We start from the raw sequence: 14,683 nt of genomic DNA, 5'->3' as shown, positions 1-14,683 counted from the left end.
CTACGAGGCTCCGATAAAGGCTTCTAAATATACACACCAACTAAAGCTGAAATTCAAGGAAGGCAAAGTCTTTTTTGAGCAGGGACCAAGTTTTTCGAATTCACTCCAGAAACAACCAAGGAACTCATTCAGCAGAAACGGGTATTAAATGCCTTTCCAAAAATAGAACAGCTAAAGTAGCAAATGACAAGACCTGTGCCAGGAGACCGATGGGCTGTGTAAGTGTCAAACAAACAATTAAACCTATTACAATGTTAGCCTCTTACCTGAAATGAGCTGCTCCGTGACGTCAAGTGGGCTCAGGGTCAGAAAATACCCAGACAGCGAGCACCGTATGCATTATGTGGTCAAGACGGGGTATCCTCTGCGCTCAGGAGTACGGAAACACCCAGCTTGTTAAGACCACAACATAACACACAAATTGGACTTCCTAGAATGAAGCAAGAGGTCTCCACGAACTAGTTGTGGACAAATGTGTCCCCCGCACCAAAAAGTATCACGTGATCAAAACAGGCAAGTATAAGTGACTGGTGTAAACAGAAGAGAACCGGTCCGGGTCAGTCACTGAAACCCATCATGTCCTTAATAACAAATGCCGAAACAGAGGTCAAAATACTTCACAAGCTACCAAGGAGTCAAGAGGGGCGAGCTAATAGGTGCCCTCTTAACTCGTTAAGCAGAGAATGGTTTACCACCAACAATGCCCGCATACCGTAGCCAACAAAGAATACAGATCTGTAGTCTCCCGACAACTCCCGAAGGAATAGAGCTGATGTTCCAAGACAGCGCTCGACCGCTTTTTACAAAAGAGCATGGTGAATAGGTACTAGTTAGATGGAGTACCTCTCCGCTACATAGTGACACAAAGGGAGCTGGGGTGTAGCCTGCATATCTTGATTAGCCATCTGTGCTGGAGGGGAGGAATGGTCACTCACATGAAAGGACTGTGCCCTCACACAATGCCGTCACAGACTCCCTGGTGAGTGTCCGGGGCCTGGCCAAGGAAGGATCTTGCAAACATTTGAGACTTTGCTTTGAAGTTTGCCAACTTCAAAGGCAGAACTGGGTACAAGAAGAAAACCCAAAACCCCAGCCTTTTAGAATCTTTTTGGAATAAAGTGGAACCTCTGCCCAGGAGAAGAGCGGAAGGAGGAGTACTGTCCCTTTGCTGTGTTGCTTTGCTGGACTGGCCTGCACTTGCTGCTTCTGCCTGAAAAGAGTGCAAAGGGTGAAATGTGCTGTGTGTCCTGCTTGAGAAAATTCTCTAAGGGCTGTTGAAGTCTCAGGGACACCAAAGACTTCAGTTTCCGCGACCTGTAGCACCGCGACCTGTGGGCCCCGCACTCCGGCATCGCTTACTCACACCGTTGCCTGGGCATCCCCGATGACGCTCCTGTTGGCACCGGTGCCACTGCCTGCACAGTGGCCTGTGGACACTGCTCGTGAGGGTCACAAAACACCGTCCCGTCGGCTTGGGCCTACAGACAACAGCGCTTCAGCAACGGTGACGCTGCCTGCACTTGTGGACACCGCACGCCACACTGCCCTGCTTCACACCGCAGGGTAGGTCTCACTGACGCCGCCACCGAGCCGCTGCATGCACCGTGACCTGTGGGCACTGCACGTCGCATCATCCCACTCTGCACTGCAGCCCCAATGCCATCCACGCCAGCGCACCCGACTTCATCAGCCTGGAGTTCGATCTGCAACGCGTGTGACCTCAAGGGCCCGACGACTCCGGAACTGACACAGCAACGTCAGTGACGCCACTCTCTGGAGCACACCACAAGGATCATGATGCCCTGCAAATCCAGGGTACTGTTTGCAGGTCTTCCCGACACCGTAGCTGGCCCGCAACGCCGCTGCCGGCCTGAACTGTTAGTTTTGTTGATCACAACTCCGTGATAGCCCCAGGTGGAGATAGACTTCAAAGATCTGTAGTTGTGTAAATCTTGCAGAATTCAAATTTTTCTTACTGTAGGTTGGATTTTTGGGGTATTTAGTCTTGTTTTATACGGATAAATTTTGGCTATTTTTCCAAAACTGGTGTGGTGTCCTTTTGTAGTGTTTTCACTTATTACTGTGTTATGTGCAAATACTTTACACATTGCTTCTGAGATAAGCCTGTGTGTAAGGAAATGCCTCCTTGGCATGGTTACCCCCTGACTTTTTGCCTTTGCTGATGCTATGTTTTGAATTGAAAGTGTGCCGAGGCCTGCTAACCAGGCCCCAGCACCAGTGTTCTTTCCCTAACCTGTACTTTTGATTCCACAACTGGCACACCCTGGCATCCAGATAAGTCCCTTGTAACTGGTACCTCTGGTACCAAGGGCCCTGATGCCAGGGAAGGTCTCCAAGGGCTGCAGCATGTATTATGCCACCCTGGAGACCCCTCACTCAGCACAGACACACTGCTTACCAGCTTGTGTGTGCTAGTGAGAACAAAATGAGTAAGTCGACATGGCACTCCCCTCAGGGTGCCATGCCAGCCTCTCACTGCCTATGCAGTATAGGTAAGACACCCCTCTAGCAGGCCTTACAGCCCTAAGGCAGGGTGCACTATACCATGGGTGAGGGTACCAGTGCATGAGCACTGTGCCCCTACAGTGTCTAAGCAAAACCTTAGACATTGTAAGTGCAAGGTAGCCATAAGAGTATATGGTCTGGGAGTCTGTTTTACACGAACTCCACAGCACCATAATGGCTACACTGAAAACTGGGAAGTTTGGTATCAAACTTCTCAGCACAATAAATGCACACTGATGCCAGTGTACATTTTATTGTAAAATACACCACAGAGGGCACCTTAGAGGTGCCCCCTGAAACTTAACCGACTATCTGTGTAGGCTAACTGGTTCCAGCAGCCTGCCACACTAGAGACATGTTGCTGGCCCCATGGGGAGAGTGCCTTTGTCACTCTGAGGCCAGTAACAAAGCCTGCACTGGGTGGAGATGCTAACACCTCCCCCAGGCAGGAGCTGTAACACCTGGCGGTGAGCCTCAAAGGCTCACCCCTTTGTCACAGCACCGCAGGACACTCCAGCTTAGTGGAGTTGCCCGCCCCCTCCTGCCACGGCCCCCACTTTTGGCGGCAAGGCTGGAGGAAACAAAGAAAGCAACAAGGAGGAGTCACTGGCCAGTCAGGACAGCCCCTAAGGTGTCCTGAGCTGAAGTGACTAACTTTTAGAAATCCTCCATCTTGCAGATGGAGGATTCCCCCAATAGGATTAGGGATGTGACCCCCCTCCCCTTGGGAGGAGGCACAAAGAAGGTGTACTCACCCTCAGGGCTAGTAGCCATTGGCTACTAACCCCCCAGACCTAAACACGCCCTTAAATTTAGTAAATAAGGGCTCCCCTGAACCTAGAAAAACAGATTCCTGCAACTACAAGAAGGACTGCCGAGCTGACAAACCCCTGCAGAGGAAGAACAGAAGACACCAACTGCCTTGGCCCCAGACTTACCGGCCTGTCTCCTGCCTTCCCAAGAACCTGCTCCAGCGACGCTTTCCAAGGGACCAGCGACCTCTGAATCCTCTGAGGACTGCCCTGCTTCGAAAAAGACAAGAAACTCCCGAGGACAGCGGCCCTGCTCCAAAAGAACTGCAACTTTGTTACAAGGAGCAGATTTAAAGACCCCTGCAACTCCCCGCAAGAAGCGGGAGACTTGCAACACTGCACCCGGCGACCCCGACTCCACTGGTGGAGAACAACCAACTCAGGGAGGACCCTCCGGCGACTCTACGACTGTGTAACCAAAGTTGTCCCCCCTGAGCCCCCACAGCGACGCCTGCAGAGGGAATCCCCAGGCTCCCCCTGACCGCGACTGTCTGAACTCCATTTCCCGACGGCTGGAAAAGACCCTGCACCCGCAGCCCCCAGCCCCTAAAGAAACGGAACTTCTGTGCAGGAGTGACCCCCAGGAGGCCCCATCCCTTGCCCAGGTGGTGGCTACCCCGAGGAGCCCCCCCCTTGCCTGCCTGCGACGCGGAAGGGATCCCTTGATCTCTCATTGACTTCCATTGAAAACCCGACGCGTGTTTGCACACTGCACCCGGCCGCCCCCGCGCTGCTGAGGGTGTACTTTCTGTGCTGACTTGTGTCCCCCCCGGTGCCCTACAAAACCCCCCTGGTCTGCCCTCCGAAGACGCGGGTACTTACCTGCTGGCAGACTGGAACCGGGGCACCCCCTTCTCTCCATTGAAGCCTATGTGTTTTGGGCACCTCTTTGACCTTTGCACCTGACCGGCCCTGAGCTGCTGGTGTGATAACTTTGGGGTTGCTCTGAACCCCCAACGGTGGGCTACCTTGGACCAAAAACTGAAACCTGTAAGTGCCTTACTTACCTGTTGAAACTAACAATAACTTACCTCCCCCAGGAACTGTGAAAATTGCACTGTGTCCACTTTTAAAACAGCTTATTGTGTTTTATATGAAAAGTATACATGCTAAAGTAATGATTCAAAGTTCCTAGAGTACTTACCTGCAATACCTTTCAAATGAGATATTACATGTAAAATTTGAACCTGTGGTTCTTAAAATAAACTAAGAAAATATATTTTTCTATACAAAACCTATTGGCTGGATTTGTCTCCGGGTGTGTGTACCTCATTTATTGTCTATGTGTATGTACAACAAATGCTTAACACTACTCCTTGGATAAGCCTACTGCTCGACCACACTACCACAAAATAGAGCATTAGTATTATCTCTTTTTACCACTATTTTACCTCTAAGGGGAACCCTTGGACTCTGTGCATGCTATTCCTTACTTTGAAATAGCACATACAGAGCCAACTTCCTACACGGACTGTTCATGCCAAGCTACCAAGGGGGTGAGCAGGGGGTTATCTGAGCAGGCATCTCCCTTATCCTGACTAGGGAAAGGGTCTTTAATTGGACAGGGTGCAAACCGACTGCCAACTAGAAATGGGATCTCTAACACTAAAGACAATCACATTTACGCTTGGACACTTCAAAAGGACTGAATCCTCTCTCAACAATGGTTAATTTCCCTCTGATCAGTCTCACAATGGCCACAACACTTTATAGATTTCCCAACTAGGCCTGCTCCAAAAAACCTGTGGCAAACATTAAAATCAAAATGTGGCAAAGGCTAGGCAGTCGCACAACTGAGCCCCCTATGTTCTGGAAAACATACATAAATAGGAGTGCCGCTCCATATAGCTTGTGCACTTAGGCATTCAGGTGGCCATTGATGTATGAGTGTTAACCAGCCATGTCAGCCATATTTAAGTGGGTCACTAGCTTCCCAAATCCTAGGAGGATAAAGTACCTACTGCATGGGGAGAAGGGGGGGGGGGGGGGGGGGAAGGGGGTAAGGTTCAGTACCACCGCACTTTTTGGGAGAAAATACGCAATTATTTCTCAAACATCAGCAAAAACTAGGTTTTACAGTTAAAGAAAAAAAAAGTTTCCAACTATCAAATTACCTGTCAGCAGTGGGAAAGCAGAGTCCTCAAGTTCCATTACTACACCTTCCAACGCAGTCATCATGGGAGTGATGTCCAACAATATGAGGACAATGGGCTGCAGAGAGAAGGCATTTATTAAGTCAAATAAAGGAAGAGCTCAGAGATCTAAGGTATACAGTAAATGAAGGAAGCACAAAATGTACCGGACAGGAGCAAAACATTGGACTTTCATTTGTAACAGTCACTTCTATACCTAGCCTGGCTTGGGTATATGTAAGATTAATGCAACAGATTAAGTTATATAAACAATGAGGGTTCATTTATTTTATTTGGGATTTTATAAAGCACGAACATTAACCAAAAGGCAGCTTAGAGCTGTAAATAGCAACAGACTACCCAGCCAACGAGAAAATGTACTGGGGACATGCTGAACTAAAAGAAAAAAAAAAAGTTAGTCAGATTTAGAGGACGACAACGGTCTTTGATTTAGATTTGACAGGAAGTGTGTTTTTGCATACAAGTGGAGATGAACCCAAACTTTGAGCGATAATTAGGTGAACAATTATGTGAATACCTGCTCTAACTGGGGACGACCGATCTGGGAGAGCAGCGAATAAAAACTCAATAAATCAGCCTTTAAAGTTCATAGACAAACTTGATTTGAGCCGTATGTAACCTGGAACCATGTGAACCAGCATTTTGTTGATAAAATGATTTTAAGACAAATAGGGGGTCAATCTGGAAGCCGCAGGATCGGACAAAGGATGTCAGCAGAGTTGTATTTGGGGGGTGCAAGAAGAAGCCAGGAAAGTTTATACTGAGGCTCCACCCATGAGGAGAATCAGCATTCCTCAGTTAATGAGGACAAAATCAGTCTATGCAGGATTGCATTTCAGGTAAACTATGGGCTTTCCGGTTTAAATGACATCCAGGTAGCATTCAACTTAAGTTGTCCATTAAGGTATTTTCCTTATACTGGTAGAAAGTTCTTCTTGGTTGGGCAATAAAATGTGTATCCTATGACTTCAACCCTCTCAGGAAATCTTGCATAACTTGCTGTATTCAGCTTTTAACAGTAAAACATATTTCAGAAATCCCCAAGTCCATTACAATGAGCCAGTGTTCGTAAGCAGTGTGCCTACGTTTTGGCGTGGCATCTGGCACACTCTAGAGGCCCACCGGCTGACATGCTAAAGAAGTGTCAACAGGGTGGTAAGTATGCTGGTACAAAAATGACAGACAAAACTGTCTGTTTTTCTACTACACTTAGGTGCAGGTGAAACCCCTTTAGTGGTAACCTATTTCAATTTGCTTATATCTAGGACATTCTACAAAGTCCATGATAATTATTGGCCTGCGACTGGGAATTGCCAAAAAAAAAAAAAAAGTGTAGCATGTTTACATAGTGTACATGTGGCAAGACACAGAGTGATGATCGCACCTAAGGCAAGGTGTAGAGTTCTGAATTGGACTTCTTAAAGCTCAATATCCGGCATTATTGCTTTAGTAAGGAGTTTCCTGGACTCAAATATTTCCTTGTGGAGTCAGAAATCTTTCCCTCGAAGACATGCCCACAGTTACAATGCATTACTACTGAAAAAGGTTTGTGTTTTGCATTTCATTTCCATCATCAATGTCTACTTTAGTAAATTGTAGAGGGGGGGGGAATAAATAAATAACACACACCTCACTTTCTGGGTCTCGTAAGATTCTGCCACCCAAGTAAATTGATTAGAAAACGACTCACTTCAGCAGAACATCTGCTACAATATATGGTTCCACCACTGCCCTTCTCTCAAGGTTGGAGACTGGGCCATTTCTCTCAGTGCAGACAATCAAGCCGAAAGGTTGAGGTCGACTTGATCATTTTTCCTCTGGTTGCTTTTGGTTCCCCAGCCTGGCCTGTACGGGGTCCCCATTTGAACGGTTTAGCGAAGTATCCCATCTGGATGAACTATTTTAATGAAATATTCTAATGAAATGTGCAATCCCTTCTCACTCTTTTCTGACTCTAATCACTTTTTGTCTGTGGCTTTTCATTTCTTAATCATCCTGTTAGTTCACCGTTTCTCCAGAGCCTGCTGTTCGTTTCTTCCCAATGGCTACTTCCTCGACCTCCTGCAAGGGACAGGTATTTGCTGCCGGGAAGATTTATTGCTCTAAGTTAATCAGATGCATAAACTTCACAACGTGCATCAAAGTTGTAGGATGTCGCAAAACGTTTCATAACGGTTATGCACGGATAAAATCTTTTGCGTCATTTTAGAATGTGAGAAAAAAATATGTACCCTCTGAAGATATGACCTGTAAGCGAATGTACATAAGTGCCCAGAGGAGCATGGGAGCTACGCTACTGCGGCAAAAAAATGCAACTGCAAGGACCCCGCAGGAAGATTGGTAATTTCCAGGGATCACTGCTGGTGCTACCCACAGATCCACTGTCAATCGCACCGCGCAGCGGGCCGGCTGCAAGGCGATCACGTCATGTAACTCACAAACTATTGCCACATAGTGCTTCCAACACTGCGGTTTTTTTTTCCTTCTTTAAATCAAAAGCCCTTGAGGGAGGAAATAACGTGATCTCAGATCTACAACACTGTGCCATCAGCTTCCTGCACGTTCTGCCAGATTATTCAGTTTGAGCTGCCAAACAGCTGCTGGAGCCAAGGCACACCCAACACAGCAAGTGGTGAAGTCAGCATAGGAGGAGATAAATCACTATTCAAATAAACCCAAACCAGACTACCTGCAAGAGTCACTCGGTCAAATACAGTGCTCAAAATCCAAAAAGTTCACAGCAAGAAAGATTCCAGAAACGAATGGTTGGTTTTCGATTTCTGAAGTCCGATTCTGGCATTCCTAAACTCTGTTAACACGCGATGTTGTGCACAACCGGCTGGTCACACATTTAATCTTAAAGTTGTATGCCTCGATGAAAAATTATTTTCCGCTATTAAAGCAGAACTGGAGTGCAGAAGGATCTTCGTAAGTACTGTGTAATATTAAGTACGATTTTAGTTTTACTCTTACAAGTTTATTCAGTGGCAGTTTAAACAATAATTTGTAGTTATTGCTTCAATTACCCGATTCAATATTATTCAATTAAATAAGGAAGTTGAAATGCTGCGTCAGCCTGCCAGGCGTGATTAAAAAAATTATAACGGGCAGGTAGTTCACATCCACACAAATGGAACAATTTCCCCTAATGAGCACTTCCGTGGGTTACTTTGATAAACTCACGATTGCACGGATTAGGAAAAGACATCGCCAAGAATACCAGAAAAATAGTGAAAATGGGTTTTATGATTGGAACCTTTGATAAAGATCTTGATGACCGCTGGCTCACAATCACAACTGGCGCTCGGCCATGAAAGAGAAATATGAATTTTTGGCCACATCTCTTCACCAATTACCAATCCTTGTAAGTGCACATTTTATGGGTTAAAGCTCCAGCAACGCTGTCAAGTGTTCTGAACAAAGGGTTCAGCAGTCCGACGCACCAGTATAAAGCCATGGGTTCGTAGGTCACTATTCCCTTCTACCACTGAAGGTATTATCCGCGTCACATTGATATTTCTTCAGGTCGTGTGGACTTCACAGATCAGATAGATGAGTGGGGGAGTTTCCAATATAAGAGATTAACCTTGTTTGGTTTTTGGAAGAGGTATTAAGTCGCTCTAAGGGGGGTTCTTGAGATTAGTTTTTGAGGGGGTGAGCCCCACTCCCCTCTCCGAGAAATCATCTCTGGCAACTACATCAAATAGGCTTGCAGTAGGTGTTGCATAAGCAGATACAATCAGAAGTCGGCATTCTTTGCCGATCTCTGCTGGCAGCACCTGGGGGTTGGGGGGCAGGAATACAAAGACCAAACTATTATTTTTGGCAATGTGCCAAATCAAAACTTGGTAAGCTTGCAAACAAGAACCCTGAAAAATACTTGGGACAAAAAAGTGCTCAAGTACAATCACGATCCCGTCCTACCAGGTCACCTGCTCAATACAGCCAGGAGGAACCAACAAGTTTGTTAGTAGCTTGGATAACAGAAAACAAGGTGGCCAATCTGACAAAAAGAGCTCCAAAAACAATGTTCAATTTGAGATTTAAGCTCAGAAAGTGTGAAAAAAAAAAAAAAAAAAAAAAAAAAACCAGTAATAATTGTTTTTTTTTTCTTCAAAGGACCCACTGAAACGGTGTGAGGTAGAGGTTGAGGGCCTTAGATTTTATTCAGAGGCCGACAGCTGAAGTTTGTTTCTACACACACAGCCGTGTAACTGGGAATACTCAAGACAACTGCCAATAGTAGGTGCTGGTCAGTAAATGGTTGCCCGCTGTTTGATCCTTTGTGTGTGTCAACCTGAAGACGTTACAAAGTATGGTGCTGAAACACTGTAGATTCACAATATTTTAATTACACATCTAGGAGCAAAGACTTCAACCATGCATTAAAATCCACATAGCAGATAACTTGTTGCTGCAGTCAGCAATTCGATACCCAACTGAGCTGCAAAGCAACTATGGCTGTTTGCCCTCCTTCCCTTAGGCTTTCTCTGAACCCAAAGGTAGGACTGAAACTGACAACCAAAGCATAAGGTTCAGGGAGCTAAACATTAACTAGGTCTTGTTTTTTTTTTTTTTTCATTCCATGACTTCATGAACACTAGCTGGAGAGTAGTTAAGTCAGGAACATCAATCCAAATGAGAAGCGGGCAGCCAACAATTACTGATACAATGAAAGATCATTCTCACACAGACATTACCTGATCATTGCCAAAGACAACTCCCTTGGCTATAGGCGGCAGCAATGAGTAGGCGATCTGACCAGCAGCACCAGTCACCAAGACGCGGATTGGTTCAGGCTGTACAAAAAGGAAAATAAATACATAAAACACCATGCGTGCATACCATACAGCCTAGCATTTTTCTGATCTTACACAGAAATAAGGGCCTGGTTAAGAGTTTGGAAGACGGGTTACTGTCAAATGTGACAGATATGCCGCCTGCCGTATTACGATCACCATAAGCTACTATGGGATCGTAATACGTCAGACGGGATATCCGTTACTTATGTGATGGAGCAACCTCCTCCGCCAAACTCTAAATCAGGCCCTCAGTCATGAGCCTGCATCAGAAAGCTGTACTTCTATAGAAATGAATAGCTGATGTATGTGCTGTACAATAAGCATAGGAGAAAAAAAAAAAAAACAGTCTCGATCACGTTAGATTGGCTGTGGGATTCAAACTCATAGGTATTAGATACAATCGCTGCATATAAGAATGAGGGAACCATTTATCCACTCAGTCACGGTTGCTGCCACACATTCTGGGATCAATTGAGAAACCAAAAGCTAAAAAAGTTTAATAGTGCTCTTAGTACAACGAGAAACAAGTTTGCAAACACCACATTTACTAGCATAGGTGATGCAGTAAATCCAAACATGTGTCATACAGGCGTGAACTGGGAACAAAAAGCCGTCCAGGCAAAAAAGTTCAATTCAGCCCTGCTCCCTGTTCCGCTTTTTCTGTTTTCTCTGTCTCAATGGTCTTTCTCCATCATCTCCCTCTGCTTCCGCTGAAAAAAACTCTGGGGAGCTGGAGAAAGAATAAACTAAAACGCTGGCCTCCAATGGCTCTAGCCACCCCGAGATACACTGAACCGCTCCCCACCCCTTGTGTAACACTCCATGAGGCAAACGGACAGGCCCTGATGGCTTGTATATTTTTATAAAGCACACACTCTAAGCCACTTTGTCTAATTGAAAAGATAGGCACCAATTCAGAAGGATGACACCTTGAACTGAAACCTTCTACAACACTGGTTGCTAATTTGAAATACTAAATGTATTTTCCACAGCTTCACAGAACAGTGCGCTTTTAAATAAGCGCACATCAAGGAGGAGAACCTTTGAAAACTTATGGGCCAAATAAAAAGAATCTGAACTTCTATACATCTAAATTTGAAGTCTGGCTCCTTGATGAGAGCCAGGCAGCTGGATCTCAAAATCTGGTTCGGAATGTAGGAAATAATTTTATCCGCAGAAGTTTTGGGGTTGGTTGGGGTGAGGCAAAAAGTCAGGGCATTTCACAACGAGGCAGGAAAAATTAATCAGAGCAAGCTGTGCAAAACATAACAATCATATTTGTAAAGGGCAGATAACAGCGCTGAATGACAGCTTCATTGCTACTCAACTCAGCTCTGTTGTCAATTCCGAAAGGAGGAAAGGCCGAATGGAACAGCTGGGATTCGAGCCATTGACATGAGAACATATACAGATCCCTAAAGGGGATGCACTGATTCGCTAGGCCACCAGATCAATCTACAAAACTTAAATTCATGCTGTAACGGAATTTGGTTAGTTGTCCACAGTGTACTGAGATTTTCTTAAGTATTGAAGGAAAAAAAAAAAAAATCCACAAAAGGTCTAAGGTAAACCTGGATGAAGTGCACAGGAAAGTCAGTACGCACAACAAAACAAAGTGGTTTTGAGTTTGCAAAAGGATAGTAAAAAAAAAATATATATATATATATATATATATATATAAATAAATAAATAAAACAGCAACCGTTTCTTAGTGGTCTATTCTATTCAGGATAGCTGTTTTTTTAAACATTTTTTGATGATACTGCAATTACTATAGAGGACAAACACTTACTTGGGGTAGCAGCTGTATCAAGTTTATAAAACTGGTCTTATAAACTGAAGGAGTCCGGGCTCCACGAGAATATCTTAACCCGTGCTACTTGTTGCACCAAGCCCCTTAGTTTGGCTTTACAATTCATGGAATTTCAATATCAACTGCATAATATGCTTCAGGAAGCAGTCGAACAGTTTAAAAACATTTTGACCACAATTCAGAAAAAGATGACCACGTGTGTTCTTGCAATACGGATTCCTTTCAAACCAGTAAGGAAACAGAGGCAAGAAGCCAAGCTCTGAAAATGTGGCAGTTTGATTTTCAATGTTCACGTTCTGCACACAGAGTAATCTGTGCATTCCCTGGCTGATCAGCTAGGAGAGACTTGTTGTGCTGTGACGGCCTTATGCCAGGCCCTGCTCCGTGTTTTTAGGACGATGTGCCTTTAACATGGACGGACAGAGACAAAATGTTATTCTTCACTCGTCCGCGCTAAAAAAATATATATATAAAAACCCACCCTCACTTGGGAAAGCTGAAAATGAACAAATATCAATAAATTGTGTTATTAACCCTAACGGATGTAGTACATTTAACCACTGCCTCTATTTGCCATTTGAAAGAAAAGATGCTTAAACCATACATGCCACATCAAAAATGGCACTTCTCAATATGGGGGGGGGGGGGGGGGGAGCTTAAATCACATTTTATGGATATAGCTAGTCGGGAGACCCCGTTAAAATTAAAACACCAAACCATGAGTTTTGGTGGCGGCGAGGGGGGGGGGGGGGGGGGCTTTGAAGTGGTGACTGGCTCTCCTATAGAGAGATTTATATTCAATTTAGAGATAGCACCTAAAAGTGACAGTTTCTGCTCAGTAGTATCGCCAGATTTAGAATTTTCTACAAAAACACGTGGAAAGATTGTTACCATACATTTTTTGAGGTTCGCTAGGCTTCGGTTACAACTAACTTTTTACTGCTGGTAACCGTTAACAGAAAGCCTGAACTCATGCACACTACCTCAGAAATGTGAACATGCAAGAGGTAACGTATGCATGAATCAGCATAGCTCCCAAAAAGTGGGAATGGAATGGCTTAACGTGTAAGATTTATAAAACTCAGAAAGCACACACTCGAGTCTCAAAGGACTGTGTGACATTGAGGCGCGTCCCCAACTGCGTTACAGCCGAGGGATAAAACGAAGAGGTAGAACAAGAAGCACGTCTGCGTTTCCTACAAATCACAGTCTAATAACAGCGTCAGCACTCGATAGCTATACATTCGTAACAACGATGTTAATACGCTTAATAAATGCTTCTAGATGCTTTTAATGAATACCATTCCAGTGCCCGTGCTTGTTCATGTGGAAACAGAGAATATGGTCGGCAGTAAATCTATACAGAACGCCGATACAACACATAAGTCTTCAACCGAGCGTGCACCGGCAGTCCTGCTCACTGCTCATTCAGGCAGATTCAGGACCAGCGCCTTCCGCAGAGCTTGCAGCCTCAGGCTCCACTGCCTTGCTCCGGAGACAAAATTCCTGCAAGAAAAGCAAAAATCCTTAAGCCCAATTGTACGAGGAATACACAAGAACCCTTACATACCATGGTAAGGAAGGAGTCACGGAGCAGAGGAAAAATGTGTTGTGTTCACTCGACGGCTGCAACCTCCGCACTGGCTCAGGTCACCTCTACGGGGATCAGGAGATGAAGGAGAGAACCGGCAGGAGAACTGACGACTTTGAATGATCTTTGACCGCCGATGCGTACTGTACCGGAAATGAGGAAGAACGGGAGTTGTAGTTTTATACCTCGAAGTATGTCGTCTGTTGCAAAGGGTGATGTGTTACAGAAAAACTACATCACCCAAAAGGCGATGCTAGACGGGGGCTTGCCGATCTCTAGCGCGATGGGAGATGTAGTGTTTAATTGCTATTGCCGTGAATGGAGACAGTTCGTTCAAGGGATAAAAAATATTTCAGTTAGTATGAAAGACCAAAGCGTGCGTCACTCTCTGGATTAAAGCAATTATCCAATTGGAAAACGCTTATTTGATCGTTGCACTTCTTTGCTGACAAGATCGATTCTAGATCATGCCTGTTTGCTGCGCTCTGCATGCCCTGCGGGGCGTTAATTAGCCAAGGAATGAGGTGTGGGTTCAAAATGTCCTTAGATAACTAGAAACAAACACTGGCAAAACCAAGATCTGGTGGCTTTGGCAGCGTGTTTTTAACCATGTTGTGCAACAGCGCGGCTGCTGTGCACTGCATTAGTATGGTCTGTGGTATGATGTAGTTTGGCTTGTCATTGTATGATGTGGTATGACCTGTGATTCTACATCGTGGCATGGCCTTTCTTTCTATAGTATGGTATAGGCTATCCTTGTATGGTATGCTATATGGTATGGCCTATCTTGCTCTGTTATGGTATGACCTGTCATTCTACAGTATGGTACAGTGTGGTATGGCCTATCACTGTATAGTATGGTGAAGTCTGTTATTGTATTGCATTGTATGATATGGCCTGCACAGTATGGTATGGTATGGCAACTGTGCAGTATTGATAAGTGTAGGTGCTCTCAATTTCAAATGAAAGAACTGCAAGAACTTAGT

The 14,683-nt window shown here is 45.0% G+C and overlaps 1 protein-coding gene across 1 annotated transcript in view; it reads right to left on the bottom strand.

The window, feature by feature from the left end:
* MDH1 (malate dehydrogenase 1) overlaps nt 1-13,819 on the bottom strand; it is a 54,737-nt gene extending 40,918 nt beyond the window's left edge. Inside the window, exons 1-3 of the mRNA XM_069234225.1 lie at nt 13,677-13,819; nt 10,192-10,290; nt 5,453-5,549 (exon numbers count right to left, since the gene is read on the bottom strand). Coding sequence (XP_069090326.1) covers nt 5,453-5,549; nt 10,192-10,290; nt 13,677-13,679 — 199 coding nt within the window. The 5' untranslated portion in view covers nt 13,680-13,819. The remainder of the gene's footprint in view (nt 1-5,452; nt 5,550-10,191; nt 10,291-13,676) is intronic.
* Nucleotides 13,820-14,683: the final 864 nt, after the last annotated feature.

The sequence above is a fragment of the Pleurodeles waltl genome, chromosome 5 (genome assembly GCF_031143425.1).
Source record: "Pleurodeles waltl isolate 20211129_DDA chromosome 5, aPleWal1.hap1.20221129, whole genome shotgun sequence".
NCBI classification, from domain to species: domain Eukaryota; kingdom Metazoa; phylum Chordata; class Amphibia; order Caudata; family Salamandridae; genus Pleurodeles; species Pleurodeles waltl.
The sequence above is the reverse complement of the archived record's forward strand: the minus strand, read 5'-3'. Positions and strand labels throughout refer to the sequence as shown.